General features: G+C 43.4%; 1 protein-coding gene across 2 annotated transcripts in view; it reads right to left on the reverse strand.

Annotated features, from left to right (window-relative positions):
* Positions 1-23,650, reverse strand: part of Myo16 (myosin XVI) — a 482,961-nt gene that overhangs the window by 367,228 nt on the left and 92,083 nt on the right. The window contains exon 1 of one of the 2 annotated variants that reach the window (XM_015999820.3): positions 16,558-16,925. The exons of the other annotated variant lie outside the window; for it this stretch is intronic. Coding sequence (XP_015855306.2) covers positions 16,558-16,585 — 28 coding nt within the window. The 5' untranslated portion in view covers positions 16,586-16,925. Of the gene's footprint in view, positions 1-16,557; positions 16,926-23,650 lie in introns of those variants that run through there. 2 annotated transcript variants of the gene reach the window in all.

The following is a 23,650-nucleotide window of genomic DNA, read 5'->3' on the forward strand; positions in this document are numbered from 1 at the left end:
TCTGAATGTGTCTGAAAACTTGGTGCAAAGCAATGGTCTCTCTGTAATTATGCTCTGATTATTAAGAGGATGCTTTATCTTTTCTTTTTCTTCTTCTATGTTGGTTTGTATGTGTGAGTGTGAGTATGGGCTTGCGTGTGTCAAGGAGGCCATAAGGAAGTCAGAGAACAACTTCAGGTGCCAGCTCTCACCTTCCACTGTTATCTGTTATCACTCACCACTAAGTATGCCAGACTAACCATCCTATGAACTTCCGGGGTTCTCTCTACCTCCCATCGCTCTACAGAGCACAAGATTATAGTGCATACTACGTCATCTGGATTTACAAGCACCTTGCCTACAGAACCATCTCCCAAGCCTTAAAAGAACACAACAGTCAATATTCTTCTTCCTCCTGCCCTGTTGGTCATGGACTCTGTGAAGGCCTGGGCTATCCCCTATTTCCATTCACAGATGCAGCAACAGAACACATCTGAGGGCCAGTCACAGACCATTCACACATTTATTCCCTCACACACTAACTTACTCATTCAAAAATACCTTTTTTTAAAAACAAAATACTTAATTTTATTGCAACAGGAACACAAAAATCATAAAGTTGCATGTGGCAAAAGTATTCATATAACATTTCAAATACTGTCTAAAACTTAGTGTTATAATGCCAGTAGCTAATATAAATTACTATTTATTTTATGAAAACATTAAGTTAACCCCAAAAAAGCTAACATTAAGTTTTCAGCCACCTTTCACTTAGTTGGTTATTAAGTACACATGAAGGGAGCTAAAACTCAAGCCATTTCTGTTAATCACTATGTTGCCACGTGTTCCATGGCTTTATATGTGTGCCATTACACGCTGCTCCCTGGATGGTGGGATGGCATCTCCTCTGCCTCTGCCTTTTTCTTCCTGTCTCTCTCTTCAATTTCTTGCCTAGCTATAACCTGACTTTCCATAGACCATATGGCTTTATTTATCAACCAATTAGAGCAACACATATTCACAGTGTACAGAAAGACATCCCGCAGCATGTTTCTGTTCTGTGGCACAGTCATGCATTCAGCATTGACTTGAGGACCTGTTGAATTGACGTTTGCTGCGAGTTCTCAGGAAAAGTTGCATAACACTCAACTCATCCCAATTTTCAGGAATCCTGGCATTTAAAACAATACTTAGGATTAGCCCTGGGAATGTGGAAATTTTTTCATAATAAAATTTAAAAGGGCTGGTGAGATGGCTTAATGATTAGGAGCACTGCTTATTTTTGCAGAGGACCTGGGTTTAACTTGAAGTACCTACATGGCAACTTACAACCACCTGTAACTCCAGGCCCAGTGGCTACGAAGGCCTCTGCTGACTTTCAAGAACACCGGCACCAATGTGGTGCACATACGTACATACATTGAAGCCAGATACTCACACACATAAAATAATAAAGTAAATCTTTTTTTTTTAAATTTACATTGGTGTGAGGGTGTCAGATCAACTGGAACTGGAGATACAGATGGTTGGGAGCTGCCATGTAGGTGCTGGGAATTGAACCCGGGTCCTCTAGAAGAGCAGCCAGTGCTCTTAACCCCTGAGCCATTTCTCCAGCCCCCAATAAAGTAAATCTTAAAAACTAAAAACAAACAAACAAGCAACAACAAAAATCCTTAGAGCTTCAACACTAATAAATCTCCACTCTTAGTTGGGTGGTGGTGGTGCACTACTTTAATCCTAGCACTTGGGAGACAGGCAGGTAGATCTCTGAGCTGGAGGCCAGCCTGATCTACAGAGTGAGTCTAGGATAGCCAGGGCTACACAGAGAAACTATCTACAAAACAAATTTTATATATATATATATATATATATATATATATATATATATATATATATATATGATTTGGAATGTTGTAATCTTCAGAAAAAATGTATCTGCAGATTATCACAAATGTAGTCTTGCTACATTCAGTATAAGCTTAGTAAACAATAGTGGGAGGCAGGATTTAGGATTGAACTGAAGCACTCTTAAGATGTTCAGAATTAGTTAATTCCTCCCCCTACTTTTGTTCAATAGCACCTTTATACTAAAACAACTATTTTGATCAGCTTTTAAAACATTCGAATATATCTTTAGAGGCCGCTCTAAGCAAAGGTCAGTATTCCCATTTGTTGGCTTTAAGTTTGATCAAGTCTGCACTTGGCTATCCTGTTGCTGATCAACTAAGAAAAGGGGAGTGTCTCTGAATCATACCCAATTGAGATAAGTGAGACACCAGGATGAAAAGGAACTGGAGACTAATGTGGAGTTATTCCCGAAGTCTCCTGGAGGGACAATAAGAGTTACCACCCAAAAAAGTGATTTCGGATGGCTTGCTGTCTCCAACAGCCACACAGCTGCATCTGTAATCCGAACTCCCACCAGCCAGGGACACCAGGCCATGTTTTCCAGGCAGAGTTTACACCAGCTTCTCAGGGACGATGGCCTACAATTGTTCTATGTGTGGCTGGGGAGGTGGCTATTGAGTGGCTAAGACCTGTTCCACATCCCCTAAGAACAGAGTAAGTGAAACGATACACAACTCTGCCTGGATTCAGTTCCCCGGTGTCATGTGCATCTGGCTTCAGCAGAGCCCCCCAAAACTAAGCTGAATAGGTGGTGGCGTTGGGAGTAAAGAATAATGAACCCAAAGTTTGGGGGACAACTCTGTCTTAGAACAACTTCACGTCCTCCAATAAAGAGGGATAGAAATGTGTTTTGCGTCACTGAATGAGGTCCCTCGAGGCATGTCTGCCGTTAATTTTGCATGGGTTGCTAGCTCATCCAACTCGTCACTTCCTCTTCTGCCGTTCTCGCTGGAATGAGGAAGAATGGCCGATTGATTTCACAGACCACTCATTAATTTGTATCTACCTCTCCTGTCATTCCTCATTTCTAGGTAATAAATAATTCAAGTCTCTTATTCTCCCTTATTTAGAGGACACAAGCTTCTCACCTTTGCTTATTTTTCTCAAGCCCCTTCCTCTCAGCACAAGACCTTCGAAGAAGAGCTGAACAAATCAGGAGAGGAGTTCGTGGGCACCACTGACTCATGCAAATTTATCATAGTGTTTCTTTTGCGTTTCACTATCTTCATATAAAGGCTAGAGAGCTGCTAGTTAGGGTTCTTAGCCATAACTATCTCTGGAGATGACTTATCACTTGACCTTTCCAACAGGACCTCCGGGTAACATCCTGAATACACAATATGGTTTAAAATGCTTTGGTTGTCGAATCTTTTACGTGTAATTCACAGTTGCATCAAGCATTAATTCCTTCAGAAAGCAATGAACAAATAATCTCTGGCTGGAACCTCCAATATTCACCAAAGGCTGTTCATACTAGAAACATGAGGTCATAGGTTCTCCTCTGGCCTTCTCAGTTATAACAGTGAGTGAAACACTTCCCCGATGTCACGGGCCACTGAATCCCGCCTTTCTCAAAGTTGTTGCTGGGATGGTGGCATTACTCCTACTGTTGGAGTGGTGGTTGGAGTCATTTGATTTTCACAAGTAATTGGAAGATGCCACCAGAGTAATGAAGAACCAATACAAACCCTCCGTGGTTTTTGCTTCACTCCTTGTGGATACTGAGCAGAATACTTATGGCTCCAGAGACATAAGAGAGACACAATGAGAGACAGATGGGTCTCAGTGTTCAAAGCCAAGGAAGAGATTCACAACACATTCGTGAGCCACTGTGGCTGGTGATCACTCCTATACTATTCTCCCTATCTTAAAAATAGATGCTTCTAAGCACTAAATCCTTCTCCAATGACTCCCTGTGTGACCACTTAGTGGTCAGGTGAACATGCATTCCATAGACTCATTCTGTCCCTGTGATAGCTGAAGTCACTACATTTTAACCTGACCTCCCTTTTTCCTGTTGGCTCCTTTGCATGTATAAGCCATGAACTCGGTCCTTGTGGAATGTTCCCAAGCATGCTCCTCATGCATAATCCCGTCACCTCTGCACACACTGCTTGGCACTGTTTCTCTTATGTTCCTGATGGAAGACATCTCGACTCCTGTGAGGATAGTTCTTTCTGACTGTCTTCCTGGCATCCCCGACTTGAACCATCTCTTGTCTGGCTGTTGATTTCTTCTCCTTCCTCATCTTAGTTGTCAACAGCGTGCTGATGGCTCCCACCTCTCTGTCACAGACATCCCCCTTTGAGCTTTAGTTTAGTGCAATGCTGTGTGTGTAACACTGTGCACAATGACCCTAGGCAGCTCTCCTGGAACTCCGTCAGCCCATGCTGAGCCTGTGTCTTCACCATGCTCCCAGCTGAAGCTCACACACACTACCACACACAGTTGCCTACTACAATTCCCTTTCTTTCAGCCTCCACAACTTCCGAACCTGCTCCAAGACCTCATCTAATTGACTCCAATTCTCTTTCAGATTCATCTACTTTCCTTCCTTCTCCAGTGTGCTAGTTATCACAGGATCCACTTGGGCAGCTTCCTGTATCTGCTGCTCCTCTCTTCTAGTTGTTTTTCAAAAGTGATCTCCCTACACAGATCTTTGATAATTCTGTTTCTTCTTGTTCTTATTATTATTGCTATCATCAGTATTATTGTTTTGTACATGGTGTGTGTGTGAGAGAGAGAGTTTGTGAGTGTGAGAATGTGTGCCACTGAATACATGAAGAGGTCAGAGAACAACTTTTGGAACCATTATGGGTCCGGGGGATGCGATTTAAGCTGACAGGCTTACACAGCAAGTTCCTTTCCATGCTGAGCTGTCTCCTTTGTGCAGCTTCCATTCTTATGGTCTGGATAATCTCAAAGCTCCTGCTGTGATCAGGAAGAGTCCCCACTTGGCTGCATGTTTCCCAACCTTTCCTGACTGAGACTTTATGGACGGAGGGAGAAAAAGCTTCAGCTAGGACATTTCAGACTTCTGAATCTGGTGTGTTGAAGGTCCTGCTGGGACCAGATTGCACAACTTTAGGCATTTCCTGGAATTCATCCACAGAGATTTGGGAGACAAATAACTCACCTCAAGGGAACAGTAGAAAGAACAAAAGAGCAGAACTTCTGATTATATCGGGACACTGAATTCAGTCAACCCAACCGTGAAGCCACTGCTTTCCTCAGACATGGCCATAGCATCCCAACATTGCCATCCTGATTGCAGCTACCACCAGGGCGGCTTCCCGCCTTCTCCCTCTCACAGCCCTGCCTTCAATTCCAACTCTCCAGGACTAGCAGGACAGAACTGACACCACACTCGGGAATGAGAGATCTTACGGGGAATCACACAAAGAGCAACATGAACCTCAGCACCTTGGCCCAGCTCTTGCTTGTGTGCATACACTGCTCCCCTCCCCCACAAGCACTTCCACCCCCCCACCCCCCGCCACCCCATGCCTGAACAGCACATGGAGTTACCTCTGCTCATTCCTTGAATGCTCAAGTGTTCACAGCTTCCTACATGGCGTCTGCTCTCACCAGTTTCTCATTCAGGAACTTCACTGAAAATCTACTCAACCTTGTATGCCTTCTCACTCCCTCCCAGGAGACTGACTAGTCTCCAGCTCCCTTTCCTTACAGCAGAACTGGTGAATAGCAGCTCCTCAAAGGAAGGCATGGCATTTGTATGTGCCCTTTCAACATCCACGGAATCTACAACTGTTTTCTGCAAAAAGCCTACATGTGACTACATGTCGTAACTCCTAGACAGCGAATTCCTTGAGGAATGAAAATCCATATATACATATAAATCGAGTGCATGGCCTGGTAGCTTGCACAAGGAAGAGGCTGCAACACTGAGAAACACCACCCGTGAGAGGAAACACTGAGCCAGCAGTCTGCAGGAGCAGAGGAATCATGCTGCATTCGGAGGCAGGGGGACCAGGGTGTTAGGCTACTAGGGAGGTGATTAGACATAAATAAAGAGAATAAGAGCTCAGTGTTTCGGTAGAGCCATGGTGTGGAGACTGGCACACAGTAACTAGGTGACAGAAAACTTGAAGAAATGACTTTTTAGAAAAGAATACTGGGCCAGGCGGTGGTGGCACACACCTTTAATCCCAGCACTTGGGAGGCAGAGCCAGGCGGATCTTTGTGAGTTCAAGGCCAGCCTGGGCTACCAAGTGAGTTCCAGGAAAGGTGCAAAGCTACACAGAGAAACCCTGTCTCGAAAAACCAAAAAAAAAAAAGAAAAGAAAAAGAAAGAAAGAAAGAAAGAAAAAAGAAAAGAATACTGGGGGTAAAGTGAGCACCTGTGTGTGTGTGTGTGTGTGTGTGTGTGTGTGTGTGTGTGTATGTGTGTGTGGTCAGCATGTATAGCACGAATCTTACTAGGTCTTATTAATAAAAACAAACCTGGAGGTTTGTGTTGGGGTGAACACTGAAAGATCAGAAAGACAGAATAAGCCACATCCAACCTCCCCTCAACAACTTCTGAGGTGATCCTGTTTCCTCAAACTGGAAGCCTCTGTGTCCTCATCCAAATTGATCTCAGCTGAACTGCTGCTAAAAAGCTAAAAGTTTAAAAGGCTAAAGTTCCAGGTCCTCAGGCCTTATATACCTTTCTACTTCCTGCCATCACTTCCTGGGATTAAAGGCGTGTATCATCATGCCTGGCTGTTTCCAGTGGCTTTGAACTCACCGAGATCTGGATGGATCTCTGCCTCCTGAATGTGTGCCACCATTTTCTGGCCTCTTTGTCTATCTAGTGGCTGTTCTGTTCTCTGACCCCAGATAAGTTTATTAGGGTGCATAATATATTGGGGGGACACAATATCACCACAAGCTTGAGTAAATAAAAACACGGAAATAAAAAGTATGTAGTCATCTATCACTTTGGAAAGAATTACAATGTTCAAAAAACCCCACTAAGTCCTAGAGGTGAGACTGTCTCAGCTAACGTTTAGAGCGTGCTGATGGCCACCTAACGGGAGTTCACTTGTTGGCTTGCTGGCTCTGCAGCCTGTCCCTGAGAGCTCATGTTCCTAACTCCCACACTCCATTCTGTCACTTCCTATAGCACCTTAATAAAATAAATAAGTCACTCAAGACTTAGAGGAGAAAGTTACTAATCTAAAAGAGACATTCAGTAAGTAGAGATGCTAACAAATGGAACAAATGGAAATCCTTGAAATGAATCAATTCGATCAAATGAAAAAACCCAACCAAAACATAGTCAATAGAGCAGACCAAATGGGGAAAATTCTCAGGTATCAAGGACACAGTTAAGGTATTATTACTTCCAGACAGTAATAATGAAAATGTAATAAGACAGTTATGACTCACAGCTAAAAGGCCAAATCTATGAAACTGTGATATAGAAGAAGAAACCAAGATGTAGCATAAAGGCATAGGAAACTATTCCATAAATTACTGCAGATATTCCCTTACATCGGGGAAAAACACAAACATCTCAGTGTAGGAGAACTTAAGAACCCAACAGACATGACCAGGAAAGAACCTTCTCTGTGTTATATTATAATTAAACTGCTAGAAGTACATAACAAAGTAACCGGATATTTCAAGAGAAAAGCAAGAGTTCCTTATAATGGGAACCATCAGAACAACAGCAGGCATCTCAGCAAAAACTCTAAAGGCTAGGAAATGAGGGGCTGATATTCAGACCCTGAAACAAAATATCTGTTAAACAAAATGACTAAATCCACCAAGACTAGCCTTTAAATTGGAGAATAGATATAAAGAAATTCATCATGATAAATGTAAACTAAAGAAATCTAAGATCATTAACACAACACTGTAGAGGAGATGTAAAGGACACATTTTTACATATGTAGAATAAGAAAGACATACACAAATGTCTCAAAACCTACCAAAAGAACACAAAAAAGAAAAAGAGAGAGAGAGAGAGAGAGAGAGGGAGGGAGGGAGGGAGGGAGGGAGGGAGGGAGGGAGGGAGAAGGAAGGGAGGAAGAAAAGAGAGCTGAGAATCAGACATTTGACCAACTAATCAAGCACACCTCCCAGAGAAATTAGTACACACCTGCGAAAATAAGCCTGCATTAGTCACTTTTATGTTGCTGTGATTAAACACCATGACTAAGACAACTTTTAGAGAAGAAAGGCTTTATTTTGGGTTACAGTTCCAGGGGGATAGAAGTCTATCACGGCCAGGGCAGGGAGCAGATAGACATGGTGGCTGGAGCAGCAATCTGAGAGCTCACATCTTAAAACTTCAAGCATGAAGGGTGAACTGGGAACGGCTGGTGTGTGGCTTTTGAAACCTCAAAACCCACCTCCAGTGACACATTGTCTCCAGTAAGGCAACATGCAGACAGTACCATCAACTGAGACCAGATATTCAAATGCCTGAGACTATGGGGGCAGGCATCTCATTTAAACCATCACAAAACCACACCCTCCTTCAATAAACGGCATGGGGGGGGCAACCACCACACATGCAAACATATCTCATTTAAACCACTGCAAAACATCAAATGTAAACAGCCCCATCTCACAAATTAAAAGAAGTGGACTGGTTGAATGGATTTAAAAAAAAAAAGCCCAATTATTTTCGGCTGCAAGAAACTCACCACCCTGATACAGGCACACGGAGACCAAAAGTGAAATGGTGGAAGGTGACATATTCTAACTAAGTGGAGTCTGAGAGTAAGCAGGAGTGGTTATACTCACATGGGACTAAACACACATCACACTGAAACTAGTCAGGGATAAAGATGATCTCACATGTTAATGAAGTGAACCATAGGTCATGAAGCTACAACAATGACAGACAGCTGTGCTATTAATTGTGATGATTAACACAGTTTCATAAGACCAACGCTACTAGACACAATGGACAGACAGGTCTAAATACAACAGTAATGGGTCACTTTAGCACTCTATGCTCATCAGCAGTATATGGATTATCCAGATTAAAAAAAAAAATCTAACAGGGACACTGTGGTAGCTTGAACATAATTGGCCCCCATAATCGCATAGGAAGTAGCACTATTAGGAGGTGTGGCTTTGCTGCAGTGGGTATGGTCTTGTTAGAGGAAGTGAGTCATCATGGGGTGGGGGCAGGCTTTGAGGTTTCCTGTGCTCAGGATACTGCCCAAGGTGTCAGTCAACTTCCTGTTGCCTGCAAGCCAGAATATAGTCAGCACCACATCTGTTTGCATGGTGCCACGCTCCCCACCAGGATGATAATGGACTAAACCTCTGAAACTGCAAGCCAGCCTCATTCAAAGTTTTTCTTATAAGAGTTGCCATGGTCATGGCATCACTTCAAAGCAATAGAAATCCTACCCAAGACAGACTCTTTGGAGTTCATGCCTCTGATCACAGATCAGATGGTTTGAACACAGGCCTACAGGACATTCTATCAACTGCTGCTGCAGACACATTTTTCTCAGTACTCTATGAAATTGTCTTTAAAATCATGTTGTAGGCCATACAGAAATACCTAAATACATAAAAAGAATGAAATAATGTCTCTAATGTATCTAATAGAATCACAATGCAATAAAGTTACATCAGTAATAGAAACTCTATAGGACATACTCAAACATGTAGAGACTGAACAACATAATACTAAATAATTTGGACAACATTTAAATGATAAGTGAGAATTTTAAAAACATTCCTGAAATGTAAGAACAAAATTCATTATTCATACAATTTTAACATGAAAAATACATTGCAACATGAAAAAAAGAAAATCCACTTCTTATGAGAATTTCCTTATGGCCTGTTTAAAATATCTTTGTACCCCAATTCTAGGCTCAGGTCACTGGTAATTTCCATAAATTATCTTATAAAAACAGTTTTTACTACTTACTTATTCTTTATCTCACTGACCTCAGTCTTTCAAGGGAGCAGGGTCATTACCCAGATTTTGTGTCCTTAGCTGTATTCCCATGCTTAGAAAATAGCAGATATTTCTTGAATTTATGAGTCAAGAATGGAAGACAGAATAAAGGAAACATGAGAAAATGAAATGCATACAGCTCAGTTAAGAGAGAATGTTGTGCTTATGTCCTTAAAGTAATTCTGAGCATGAGAGGCGACTGAAAGAATAGACAGTTTTCATTCAACAAACAGTAAGGGGAAGAGAGGGAGAGAGAGAGGAGAGACAGCGAGATAGAGAGACCCAGAGAGAGGAGCATATCACATTGTAACAGCAGATGTCAAGTGGCTGTAGGTATGGATCCCTCCAGATACAATGGGCAGCTTTAATAATGCAGTGTCAACATAGCAGTACACAGAGCCATATGGTCAGACCCATGGAACACAAACCGCCTGTGACATTCTTGAAAGTCTACGTAAAAGTCCTGTGCATGGAGACTAAAGAGTAGACACGCACAAACAAAACTTTGTCACTGCATAGATCTTCTTCAACTCTGCTTCCTCATGACCTGAGAGGGACGTACACACCCTCACCCATCCCCCACACCTACACACAAACATGTAAAACAGTAAGACACATGCTGTTTTCTGTGTGGACGTAACATAGTGCTCTGAGCCTAATGACTTTCCTGCTGCAGCATGGTCAGTGACTGCTGTCTTTCTAACTGTAGCGTGCTATTCAGATTTTTCTCTATTTTAAGAACACCATTTACTTTAATAATTTTCCATCCTGTATTGCTGATAAATCAACAATGCTAAGTAATTATAGATTTACTTGTGGAAAGATAAACATCAGTTTCGAATAGCCGAGCTCTGTGTTCAAACTCATTGGGCAAGATGTGAGCGCTACAGATAGAGAACTTACTCTGGGGTTTATTTTAATTTAAACTGCGGGATATAGTTTATAAACTGTGACTTCTTATTTATTTCTGCTTTGAGCCTACTTATAATTATTTTTACTATTTAAAAAATGTATACACTATATTTTGATTAAAAAATTTCCCCTCTTCCAACTCACTCCAAATCCTATCCTCTCTACCCATGGAACTTCAGATTCTTTCTCGATCTTAAAAAAAGTAAACAAACCCAAACCTAAAACCAAAAAGCGCGTGCACACACACAATGAAAAGCAAAGCAAAAATACAGTGTTCTTTGTGTTAGAAAATTTTTTCTTAATACTCAATGTAAAGTATCAAAGAAAGTGAAGAGGCCTCACAGTGAGGATTTGGCTTTTCAAATATCAAAATTGATTATCAAGCCAGTGAGCTCTGGTGAGTGACCAACCATAAACAAGATGTAAAGACACTTAGGTATTCCACTTAAAATGGGATAAAAAATAGGGATTTCAAAGATAGTATATTGTCAGTGAAGAGAGAAAAGTATAATTAATGGTAAACCTAGCTTCTTCTTAAATACACATCTTAATTTTATAAAATATTTTAACTCTAAAAATTAAGGTTTTTCAAAAAGGTGTAGAAGACTCATCATTAGACTTCAGGAAATACACCACAAGACATAAAGAAACCCAAAACCCATGAGAGTAAACAGAGTTAGAGTTTGGTCATCATTACAGATAGACAAAAAGAGAAGAGGTCGGGGCTAGAGAGATTGTTGGGTGGTTAAGAGCACTGGCTGCTCTTCCAGAGGACCCAGGTTCTATTCCCAGCACCACATGGTGGCTCCCAGCCATCACCAAGGAGAAAACCTTGAAAGCTGAAGATGAACAAGGGAAGGTCGGCGTCAAGTGAGAAATCAACTGATAAGAGGTAGAGCGTCTACTGTGTGCTGAGCTTCCCTAACCCGGATTCAGGGAGTCGTGAAGACCACAGCAGAAGGAGCCCCTGAGACAGTGAAAAGGGGGTGAGTGTCGGACACCCCATGTCATAACCATTAAAGAAACTAGGTGGGCTTGAAAATATGGGTAGACCAGGGCTCCTGTTTACTCTTGAGGAATCTGATGTCACAGGAGACACGGATAGTGGAAGCCGGTGAGAGGCCTTCAAAGGGACAGGGGACTCTGGTGCACACCAGCTTTAGTTCCTAGGGAGAAAATTCACTATCATGGAGGAGAAGTCCTCAAAAAGAATGTTCACACGTGTGCACCTTTGGAGATTTAACTGGCTGTTCTCGCGGTGCTGACTGAAGGCAGATGAGGGTATCCAGGCAGCAACCGTGTGCCTGCTGGGAAAAGCTGACAAGGCTGTGGTGCCAGTGCCCACCGGCACGGTGCAGATGTGCAATCTCGATGCTAAAACGCAACCGGTCTGTGCTCACTCTTCCGTCCTTTACCGATCACCCCACCCCCACCCGCACTGCCGTTTCTCAGGACTGACGGACAGGTGGGGAAGTCACACTCAATGTTAGTCATTTGTCACTTAGGTGAAGCAGAGGGGGATGGGGGAAGAGCTGAGTGGCTTCAGTTACTGACCCTAGGTGTGGTCTGGGGAACGGGGTTAGGGGCCAGCAAAGACAACCAGGCCAGGGCTCTGTGAGGCAAAGAACAGGGGCATCACTGCCCAGAGGTTCCTGGACAGTGAGCAGAATGCACAGTGGGGAGAGGAGCAGGGGAGTCTCTTGGTAGAGGGTCCTTTGTGAGAAAGAGGGGCCAGAAGGTGGAAGAGGGACCTTGCTCTATGGGGACAGTAGCAGTTTTAGCTAGGGCCTGGCTGCTGCGGAGAATCGGTGGCCTGGAGACATTCACAATGGACAGCTTTAACCTTTCTCCTGTTGTTGTTTGTACTGCTGCTTTGGCGGGGAGGGTCCGCCACCCAGCTCCCAAATAAAACACACAGAGGCTTATTATTTCTTATAAATGATCAGCCTTAGCTTGGCTTGTTTCTTGCCAGCTTTTAACTTTAATTTATCCATCTACCTTTTCTCTGGGCTTTTACCTTTCTCTTATTTCTGTAAATCTGTGGCTGGCTGTGCGGCTTGGGTGGCTGAGTGGCTGGGTGGCTGGCCCCCAGCATCCTCCTCTCCTTGTTCTCTTGCTCCTTCTTTCCCTCCCACGTTTCTCTTCCTCTTTTATTCTCTCTGCCCACAAGCCCCACCTATCCTTTCTCTTACTTCTCTATGGGCCAGTCAGCTCTTTATTAGACCATCAGGTGTTTTAGACAGGCAAAGCAACACAGCTTCACAGAGTTAAACAAATGCAATATAAAAGAATATAAAATGTCTTTGCATCATTAAACTAATGTTCCACAGCATAAACAAATGTAACACACCTTAAAATAATCCTCTACAACATCCTCCTATTGAAGAAGGTGCTTCCTTGAATCCACATGCGAAGAGAAGGACTGAACAGGAGAGAAACAGGCCAGGGAGTGACTGGCAGGCTTGGACCCTGATGCAAGGCAGGAAAAGCACACAAGGCAGATAGGATGCTTCTGCTCCCATTGGTTAAGGGGAAAACAGATGTCTAGCTAGCTGCTCATGCTGCAGTAAAACTGGGGACCATTGTCTCCCAGATCCAGTTCGCCTTCCTGCTGACATCTGAATCTAGTCATGTGACCAAGTGTTATGACCACTCTGACCTCCCAACCCCAGGCTCAGCACAGGATGAACTCTCACCACAGATCTATCTGAAGCACTGCTCTGACCAGAGGCGCCCTCAACATCAGCATTTCTCCTAGAGGTCATCTGGAACTTTCCTGCTGACGCTACCTCCACGATGAAATGTTTGTTCTAGTTTTAAACATTACTATATAAGCTGGATCAGGTTTGCAAAGTGAGACCCATTCTTGTGCCAAAGAGAAGGACACAGGCAGAGAAAAGATCCAAAATGATTTGCCTCCCTGAACTTCTGCTCACTCTGCTTCAGAGTTTTCTCTCTCTGATGGTAAAAACATATCCACTGCTGACAGTGTTGTTTTGTTTTCTTAAGACTTACTTTGCTTTCAATTAAGTGTTTGTGTGTATGTCTATGAGTGGGTATGTGCAAGTGAGTGCAGGTGCCTGCAGAGGCCAGAAGAGGGCATCAGATCCCCAGGAGGTAGAGTTACAGGCAGTTGTAAGTCTCTCCATGGAGGGACCGAGAATCAAACATGGTCCTCTGCAGGAGTGATAAACACTGAGCTCTCTCTCCAGCCCCACTATTTGCAGCACTGAAAGAAAAGAATAATTTCTAGAAACAGCAGGTCACCTACCTTCAGACTGAGGTGAGACCTTTCAGAGTGCATGGCTTACCATGAAATGAGTACTCCCCTGGGTGGCTGAGGGGGTTTCCCTGACCATGAATTATTGGTCACCTCACACTCTGCACAATGGCATCCTCTGCCCCATGGGGCCCACATGAGATACTGAGGTAAGGCAAGCGAAAGTTCTCGCTTCTGCCCAGGAATCTGCTCACTTCCAGCACGACTGCTTGGCTCTGAAGGTGAACACAGTAGGGTGATAAAGAAGGAACAGAATGTGGAGGAAGTCACACAGGAGGGTATGGAGAGGAAAGAGTGAGTGTAGACAGAGAGTGAGACCCAGTGCATGCTGCCTGAGCACCAGGTCACAATAATGGACAAAGCAACAGGAACTGGGAACATTGAAGGTGTCAGGTGTAACTTCAACACTATGAACTGTGACCTTTATCAATAAAGCCTCCTCACTGTTCTCCTTACTCTGGTCATTTCTTGAGATGTCACTAAGACCCACAATTCTGGGTTGGAGAGGTGGCTCAGCGGTTGAAAGCACTGACTGCTCTTCCAGATGACCCGGGTTCAATTCCCAGCACCCACATGTCAGCTAACAACTGTCTATAACTCCAGTTTGAGGGGATCTGACACCCCCATACAGACACACCTACAGGCAAAACACCAATGTACATAAAATAAAAATAAGTTAAACTCCTGCACTCAAGAGATCCTTTAAAAAAAAAAAAAAGACCCACAATTCTATGGTAAGAAACAGCCACTGGCCGCTTCATCCATTCAGCCACAGTAAAACCCGGCTTCTACAGTCCACGGTGGAGGCTGGCACTGGAGGGCAAGCCTGCTTTGCAGCGAATAGCTCAGGAAATAGGTGACTTGTAAGTAAGCACTTCTTAATTACTTTGGTAAATTCATCAGGAATGCTTTCCCCAAGCATTTGAAACATTTTCATTAATGAACATTATTCATTAATTAGATTCATTAAGTCGGCTTTTATCTCTTATGGTGGCCAATAGTAGGACTCGCCTAAAGCATTCCATTAGGTTTATGCCACTGCCTCTTCCAAACTCTGAAATTCTAGCAATATCATACACTTAAAAAAGGTAAAATGAGGCGGGGGAGGGCAGCCTCATGTAATGTCTGGCCACCACCCGATCCCTCCCCCTCCCCCAAGTCCTCACTATTCCATCCCACTGTGCTTCTGCACCCCCCATGCCCCCCACCCCCACCCTGCTACATTCTACCAGGTGTGCTCTGTCTTCTGCAATGAGCCCGGTCTCCCTGGTGAAATGATGCGGAGGGTTTTGGGAATTCCCTTCCCGGAAGCCAGACAGGAACATGCCTGTCACTGCAGTAAAACGTAACGTAAGCGGCTGTTGCAGAACCAGGCAGGGGCATGGCACGATGTGTGTCACCAGGTCAGTCACTTTGAGACTTAAAGGGTTAAACCAACGACTACTCTGTGCCTCTCAAAGAAGCCGCCCTGTGCCAATTCTTATCAGTTAAAGTGAATTTCCAAATGTTCAGGCTGATCAGTACATTCTTTCTTGCTTCTGGAGGCAAGGCTTTTGAACGAGGATATTTATTTTAATAATCACGGGGCCATCACCCTCTTGTCTATTAGCCAACAACAACTAGAGCAAGACAACTATTTTCTCCTCAAACATGTGTTTCAGTCTCCTTTAAAACAAAACCCAAGATCCATTGAAACCACATTCCTTCATCAAGGTGCTTAATTAACATTGGTATGTCCTTGTCTGCAAACCCATAATCTTACTAGAAATCTGTCCTCTGCCAATGTCACCTGTCACTGAAAGGTCATGATATGAACGTGCAGAAGTTTTCGGAAGTGCTAACAGAGAAAAGAATTCTACTCCCGGAGTGGGTGTGCTCTAAATATGTCCTCTAAGTCCTTGTCACTATCAGGAGAAGGCTTAGGAGCAAATAGAGTCTAGCTCAGAGCACCCTGCTGGAATTCCAATATTAAAGCCTTAAGGAGAGCTGCCGGCTGACTATTCTGTACCACATGAGCTTCTGTGCAGAGCTTGGGTGCAGTCTCTGCAAGGTGAATGGCACAAGGACAAAAGTTCCCAGCCAAGGATTACCCCCTGACAGGCTGAGAAGGAAAGCCCTGAATACCACAGCAGCAGCGCACCTGGAGAGGGAGGTAAATCACTAAATGACTTCAGTCATACATTCGCCAAGTAAGTTGTACAAACATCACCCAAACACCTTAACAGTGTGGAAATCCTTCAGCAACTTTTGTTTATGTATTTCTTTTCTCTCTCTGTTTCCGGTATCCAACACATCTCTTTTTTAAAACGCAGCATTTTAAAGATTTTTTTCACACTACAGCATTTAGATAAAGAGAGAATTATTTTAGAATCTGAAATAAAATGGAACTCAGCCTGTCAACTACCCTTCACAGCTACCAATGAGTGTCACCCATCTGGATGCCACACGCCAGAACACCTGCCTTAATTTTGGCATATGTTTAAAATAACACTTTAAGAGACAAACATACACACACACAGGAGTCAGCGAGTCTACTTACAGCACTTGATAAAATGATAGTGAGACATTGTCCCTTCTCAGGCATGAACCCTGCCGTGGGTCCCAGCATTCTCTTCTGCTATGACTGCTGTCCCCAGGCAATGCATAATTCAGGGTCCCTGCTCAGGTAACAGGGCACCTCAGAACGCATCACTGAGCAGAGGCTCCCGTCCATGATCTTGCAGAAAGCACCAAACTCATTCTCATTCAGCAGCTGGCGTCCAGAGCAGCCACTGCTGCCGCTGCACGTGCTACCCTAGCGCCCTTGATTGACACACTCCAGTGCCACCGTCCTGGGGAGGGTCGCTCTAATTGGTGCTCACGTGCAGCCACAGCCTTCCGCTAGTGTGGAGGTGTGCTGCAGTGCGGCGCTCCCTCTCCGTCCTGCCTGCTAATGGCTTCTCAATAGCTTTCAAAATGCAGAAGTCTATGCTGATGAGTGGGCAGGAGGGAGATGCTGCACAGGCATCCTGAATCTTACTGGTGCTCCCCGTCTGCTGCCCCCGATAGGACGACAGGATTCTTTAGCTGCTGGCCAAGCTCATTATTTTAGTTGCCACCAGTTGCTGCGTGTGAATATGAAATGGACAGCAGGAGCTCAAAATAGCCCCTCCTTAGGATGGGAGTGCTTGGATCTCTGCCTCTAGCCAGGAAGCGTGCTCACAAGGCATCGTTTTGGTTATCTATGCAGAATGCAAAATTTAAATTACCCACAGAAAGCTGTTGATTTGCACAGCTTTAAAATTTAGGATTCTGCTACCTCTGCAGACTGCAATGAATTAAACTGCACAACCTAAGCCAGGGAATGAAGTTTTCCTGGGTTGCAATCAGAAGGGGACACATGGTCTCCAAGGCTCTATTGTAATGGAGATAAATATCATATTTTAATAGCTAGTTAGCCAGAGAAAGTCATCTGTAAGTCACTTACAAATGAGAAAGTCTAAGTGATTACATTTTAAAGTTAATGTATTTTTATTTTTAGCAATATTTTTATTTATTCTTTGAGAATTTCATACAGTATATTTTGATCATACTCTTTCCCGTTCCCCCAACTCCCCACCCACTCAATTTCATGTTCTGTCTCTCTTTAAAGCAAAAGCATGGAGGCCAGTTTTTCCTAATCATTGTATTTCCTCATCATTCCTGAGCACGGGGTCTGCCCTGGAGTGTGGCTGATATACCCAGTGTCATTCCATTAAAGGAAACTGATTTTCCTCTCCCAGTATAAGTTTAGTTACCATATAATATGTGGGACAATACCTCAGCTGGACATCATAGACTACCAAATGAAAACCCCAGCATTGGGAATGGGTTGTATCTTTTTGAGTCATTGGCCAACAGTTTCCCATAGATCCCAAGCAGTGCAGGTTATTGTCAGTGATATTGGTTACCCTCCACAACCTGATGCTGAGACCCTAATGCTGAAGATATCACTCACTTCCATCATAGGACATGGAGAAATTGAGCTGGTACTCATCTGGAAGCTCTACCTCCACTGGCTAGTGTCAGAGAGAAGTAATCATCATTTTCACCCAGCTCTGAACCCTGCAAGCTACATTAAAGACCTGGCTGCAAGGTGTTGTATTTTTATGCTAATCTTCTTTGAAAGCACAGAGTCATAATTTGTCTCAGCTTTTGGTGGCATTGAGAATGTAAAAATGAAGCATGTGGTAAAGGTTCACACCTTTCTGTGGTGGAGCATAAATCTTGAGTTCCCTTATGAACAGAACTCAGTGAGTCTGTCTTTATTAAATTAGATGATAAAAGCCAGACCTGTACAGTGAAGGGTCATGAATACACTTCAAGGGACAGTGTCCTGACCATCATAGTCACACCTTGTCATGTTTTCCTTCAAAGTTCAAATGCATACTCTACCACTTTCCAGAGTGTCAGTTGAGACAGAACTCCACCCCCACTTTGTGGCTGGAAAGTGTGGTACCTAATCTCCATTATACGGTTAGAGATAAGACAAATAAAACTGTTGATTAGGTTTTTGGTGTTCAATGAAATGACTACTAAAATTAACAAGGAAAAATATTTTACTATGTATCAAATGACCCTGTCCACACTTTAACTTTCTCGAGAATTAGGAAGACTTTCTGCCTTTGTTAAAGTGGATCCTTCATTATTCATCTATTTAATAATTACAGTGCCCCTATCACCTATGACCTGTAACATGTTGGGTGATTATGGGGAATAAAAATGTGTCTAAAACAGGTCTGAAATGCAGCATTTATGTACAGAAATAGTGTAGCTTATTTTTGAAACTTCTTTGTGTGTTTTGCAATGATCCAGTAAGACAGCAGACAACTGTATACATCTCTTACTGACCATCAAGAAGAACATGGCACCTTCTTCTCAAATCAGTGCAAGCCTCCATATGCACAGCAATTCCATGTTCACTGGAGTGGTGTCTGGTCTCTTTAGGGGACTTTCTGCTACCTAGTTACTCTGTTGCTCCTCCTCTTAACACAGTGACAGACAGACAGTGTGCTGCCTGTGCTCCTCCATATATATGAAGTTCTATCCTCTGTAACTTGCATGCCTCTGAATGTGCACAACCAGCCCATATCTTGTGATGATACCATGAATCACTCCTTAAAATGAAAAGCACGAGTCCAAAAAGATGTTATGAAAGTATGATCGACTGGGACCTACCTAGTGATCTATTTTTGAATAACTTAACCCCACCTCTGGCAGAACTCTGACCAAAGCATGCCCTTGTCCTTTAGGTGCTCATTGGTGAAGTGCAGATGTCCATCAAGCCATGCACTGTGATACATGAGAAACAACATGGCTGAGGACGTGGGACCGGGAACTATGCAGAGGAACAACACTAGCCACTGCCACTCTGAGGAAATAGAGATGAATGCACATACTGTGAAGATTCTTCACTCTGCCTCATATGTATGAGCTGTATACAAGAACTGTACTGTACATGTGTTACAAAGAACTGCACATGAGCTGTGTATGAGCTGTGCATGAGCAGTGTATGAGATGTGTATGAGATGTTCATGAGCAGTAGATGAGATACGTATCAGCTGTACATGAGATGTGTATGAGATGTGTATCAGCTGTACATGAGTTGTGCATGAGCTGTGTATGAGCTATGTATGAGCTGTACATGAGCAGTGTATGAGCTGTGCATGAACTGTACATGAGCTTTGTATGATACGTGTATCAGCTGTATATGAGCTGTGCAGGAGTTGTGTATGACCTGTACATGAGCTGTGCCTGAGCTGTGTATGAGATGTGTATGAGCTGTGTATGAGATGTGTATCAGCTACGCATGAGCTGTATTTGAGCAGCGCATGAGCTATGTATAAGCTGTGCATGATCTATGAATGAACTATGCATGAGATGTACACAAAGTATACATGAGATGTATATAAACTAGGCATGAGATAGGTTTGGACTATGCTTACATGTCATTTTTACACACTCTCAAGTTGTCTTATATTGAATTTGGAACTTTGTGCTCATTTTGTCAACCTTTGAGTACATTCACAGCCAAAAAGAGATACAATTTCATTTTCCCAGTCCTACCAAACAAGAACTAGTTCCTTATTCAAGTGTAACTATGATGGGAACATAGATAGGATTCTATTAACTTTCATAACATTGGACAAAGGATGACTAAAAAATTTATTACATTTCTTGAAATACATCTTTCCTAAGAAACCCAGCTCTGGTAGGGATCACAAAGACCACATCGCAGCTCTTTGAATCACATATTTTATGGGTAATATCAGATTCGATGGGAGCAGTAAGGCAGAGCTGAGACTGGAATGGATAAGTTACTAGAAATTCATTTGTGTTGTGGAATTGGTCATTAAGCACAATATTAGATACAAGGATTTGATAGGAGCTGTTTTCCATTGTCAGAAAACTCACAACTAATAAAGCACAGTTATTTTATTATTTTGCAGCATTTTTACAATACCCTGTTGTTACCAGTGAAAATGCCAAGAATATTTCAAAAGCACTTTTCATTTGTCATGCATCAAACAAGTGCTCACTGTTGACACTATACAAACACATGCTGTTTTTTCTTTTAAATGTAGTCATTATTACATACTTTTTTATTTACTGTGTCCCAGATCAGGTACCTCACCCCAGTTCTACCGAGAACCCATGCTACAGGCATTACAAGATGGGATCCAGGCTTCCTAGTCCAATAGTTCATCCATTTTTATATAGTAGTCCATGATGGAATTAGAGACCGAAGCCCTCAATCACCACTATCAGTAGAGAGCCTATGCTCAGTGGGTGTGATGGTCAACTTCATTATCATCGTGATGTGGTTTAGATACACCCAGGACATAGTTCCAAGTCTCTGGGAAGGCGTTTCCAGAGAGTAGTTTAACTGAGGAGGAAAGACCCACGTTGAATGTGAGTGTCGTCACGTTTTGGGACAGAAAGCAATAACAAAGAAGAAGGCAAACTAAACATCAGCATCCCATTTGCTCCACTTCCTGACTGTCTACACCAACTGACCAGTGTCTCCAGCATCCCATTTGCTCCACTTCCTGACTGTCTACGCCAGCTGACCAGTGTCTCCAGCATCCCATTTTCTCTGTTTCCTGACTGTCTACGCCAACTGACCAGTGTCTCTGGCCCCTGCTGCCACAGTTAGTCAGTGTTACCACCACGCCTTTTCCACCATGGTGGACTATATCCTCTCAGCCCCTGACATAAGGCATCCCTTCCTCCTTTAAGTTTCTTTCGCCAGGGATTTTGTCTAAGCAACAAGAAAAGTTACTAATACAGTAGGCTACATTGCCACCTCCAACAAAGGAAGATGTGAACTGTATACAAGAGGCCTTCTGTGATGCAAACCCAAACTCTAAGACAGGGGATCCTGTCTCAACTCCGGGAACAGATTGGGGCTTCAAACACTGACGAAGAAGTACAAGGACCTGCAACAAATGTGATGCACGCCACCATTACTAAGATAATGCATGTTCTGGCCACCTATCACCAACTTCCAAGGTTTCTGGGTGGGTGGGGTCCCAAGCTCACCTGTGACCATGGCATTAGTCTAATGATTTCAGGCCCTGCAAGCTTACATGGTCTTTTCCCAAAGACAGCAGAGAAATGGGCATGCTACAGCTGGTCTCTCTCAGAGCCTTCAGTTCACCGTGTTGCTTGGAGCCTGGACTGGCCTCACAAGCCACCAGCTTACTTGTCTCCGCTTCAGCTCCCAGCAGTGATGTACCCACTTCTGAGGCTGACTTGTCCATTAGACCGTGGCTGTCTGTCAGACACAGGACTGCACAGAACTGCCCACTGGCCTCAATGTGTCTGAGGACAGAACAACGGCCATTGATGTTACACGTATACACACCCAGGGCAAAGGGTGGGGAATGAAAGCGCAGATTTGCCCAGGCAGAAGCAAGGCAGGGGAAGCTGTGCACTGCCCTCGGTGTGTCGGAAGACTGCTGACATGCTAAACAAGGCTTCCGTGCCTCAGAGAGAGCATGCTATGTCGGAACCAAAAATGTCCCCCACCATTCCCTCCGCTGTTGTCAGACAGTGGCAATGTGGAGACAGAATGGAGGTGTAAGACGGCCGCCAGCCAGGCTCATGGCTGCTCTTTCAGTAACAACACAGGTGAACAGACGAGCTTTGACGGGGACACAGGGGACCAGATGCTGGCTGGATGCTCTCGGTGCTCGTCTGGGGCATCTGGTCACCCACATGCCTCTTGAATTTTTTTCTGCTAATGGAAATGAAATGTTTTTAACTTTCTATAGTATCTAGGCAGGAACATTTGTAAGGTATTTTTATATGGATCTTTTCACTTAAATGCAAAATGAACTTGGAAATCACTATAGCATGCATGTTAGGATGAACCACGAGGAACACCCCACTTTCTCTCTCACTGAAGTTTGAAGCTGAACCCACGTTTGTTTATCCTAACAGTGAAATCAGAGCAGGGTACTGTTAGTTTATTTCTGCGCGTATGTGTGCATGCACGTGCGTGTGTGTACTGTGTGGGCAAGCAGAGGAGAGACAGAATATTCTCTGCCTCTTGGCTCATTTTGAAGAAAAAACAGTTGTCTGTTTACTGAAAATAATACAAATGTTCTTGAAAAAGATAAAATGAATTTTGAGGTAGTTGTATATAGGAATCTCTTTTCATATTTCCCAACTGATACGTATTGAACTGTAGGACATACACATGCTTGTTTTATTCATATACATATGCATATGTGTATATATATGCATATGTATCTACACACACACACACACACACACACACACACACACACACACCACGCACTGGGAACCTGGCTAGCCTCAGATGTTCCAATCTTTGCCTCCAGGTGCTTGAATTCCAGGTACATGCCACTGCACCTAGCTAGAGTCTTGTCTTTTTTTTTTTATTAGTTTTAATTTAATTAATTACCCATGTCCTTGCCTATATATACCCAAGTTTACTTAATCAATTTCTATCAGTTCTTCAGATTTTCTATCAAGCTCATTTTGCCTGCGTGTATATTTAGCCTAAATTCATCTCAGCATTCCAGCAATCCCGTATTTATTTATTTTTTCCTTTACCAATCAACTCAGTGTTTTAATACAGTGCCCTTTTATGTCCCTTGGCGCCAAGTGAAAGCCTCTTTCTTGCTAGATATTACTTGAAGCTAAAGCCCCGAGTTTTCCTTATTGCCAATGAAGTCTAAAACATCACTGAACATCTGGGTCACAAAGAAAGAGCCACAGGAACTGGATGGGCTAGCCTTGTCTAGGGTACACCACTGGAGGAGGCCAGGTGGGTGCGTCACTGAAGGCAGGTGACAGGCAGTCAGGCAGACAGGATTTGTGGCTGTCAAGAACAAGAGCGGAATGGGGAAGCAGAAGACGGCCCTTTCTCCTCCTAGTCGCTTTCCTCTCTACTTAAAGCCTGCAGTGTTTTAGAGACTTGAGTTAAACAATAGTCGTGTGTTAATTCTGCCTGCACTAGGTAAGCCTGGCTGTGTGCAATAAACAAAAGGCAATTCCAATGTGCCAGGCATTTTTGTAATGGCATCCTAAGTATCCACTCAGCTAATCTTCATAAGAGAGTGATCTTCATAAGAGGCCACTAT

Source organism: Peromyscus maniculatus, chromosome 17, assembly GCF_049852395.1.
Source record: "Peromyscus maniculatus bairdii isolate BWxNUB_F1_BW_parent chromosome 17, HU_Pman_BW_mat_3.1, whole genome shotgun sequence".
In the NCBI taxonomy this organism is placed as follows: Eukaryota; Metazoa; Chordata; class Mammalia; order Rodentia; family Cricetidae; genus Peromyscus; species Peromyscus maniculatus.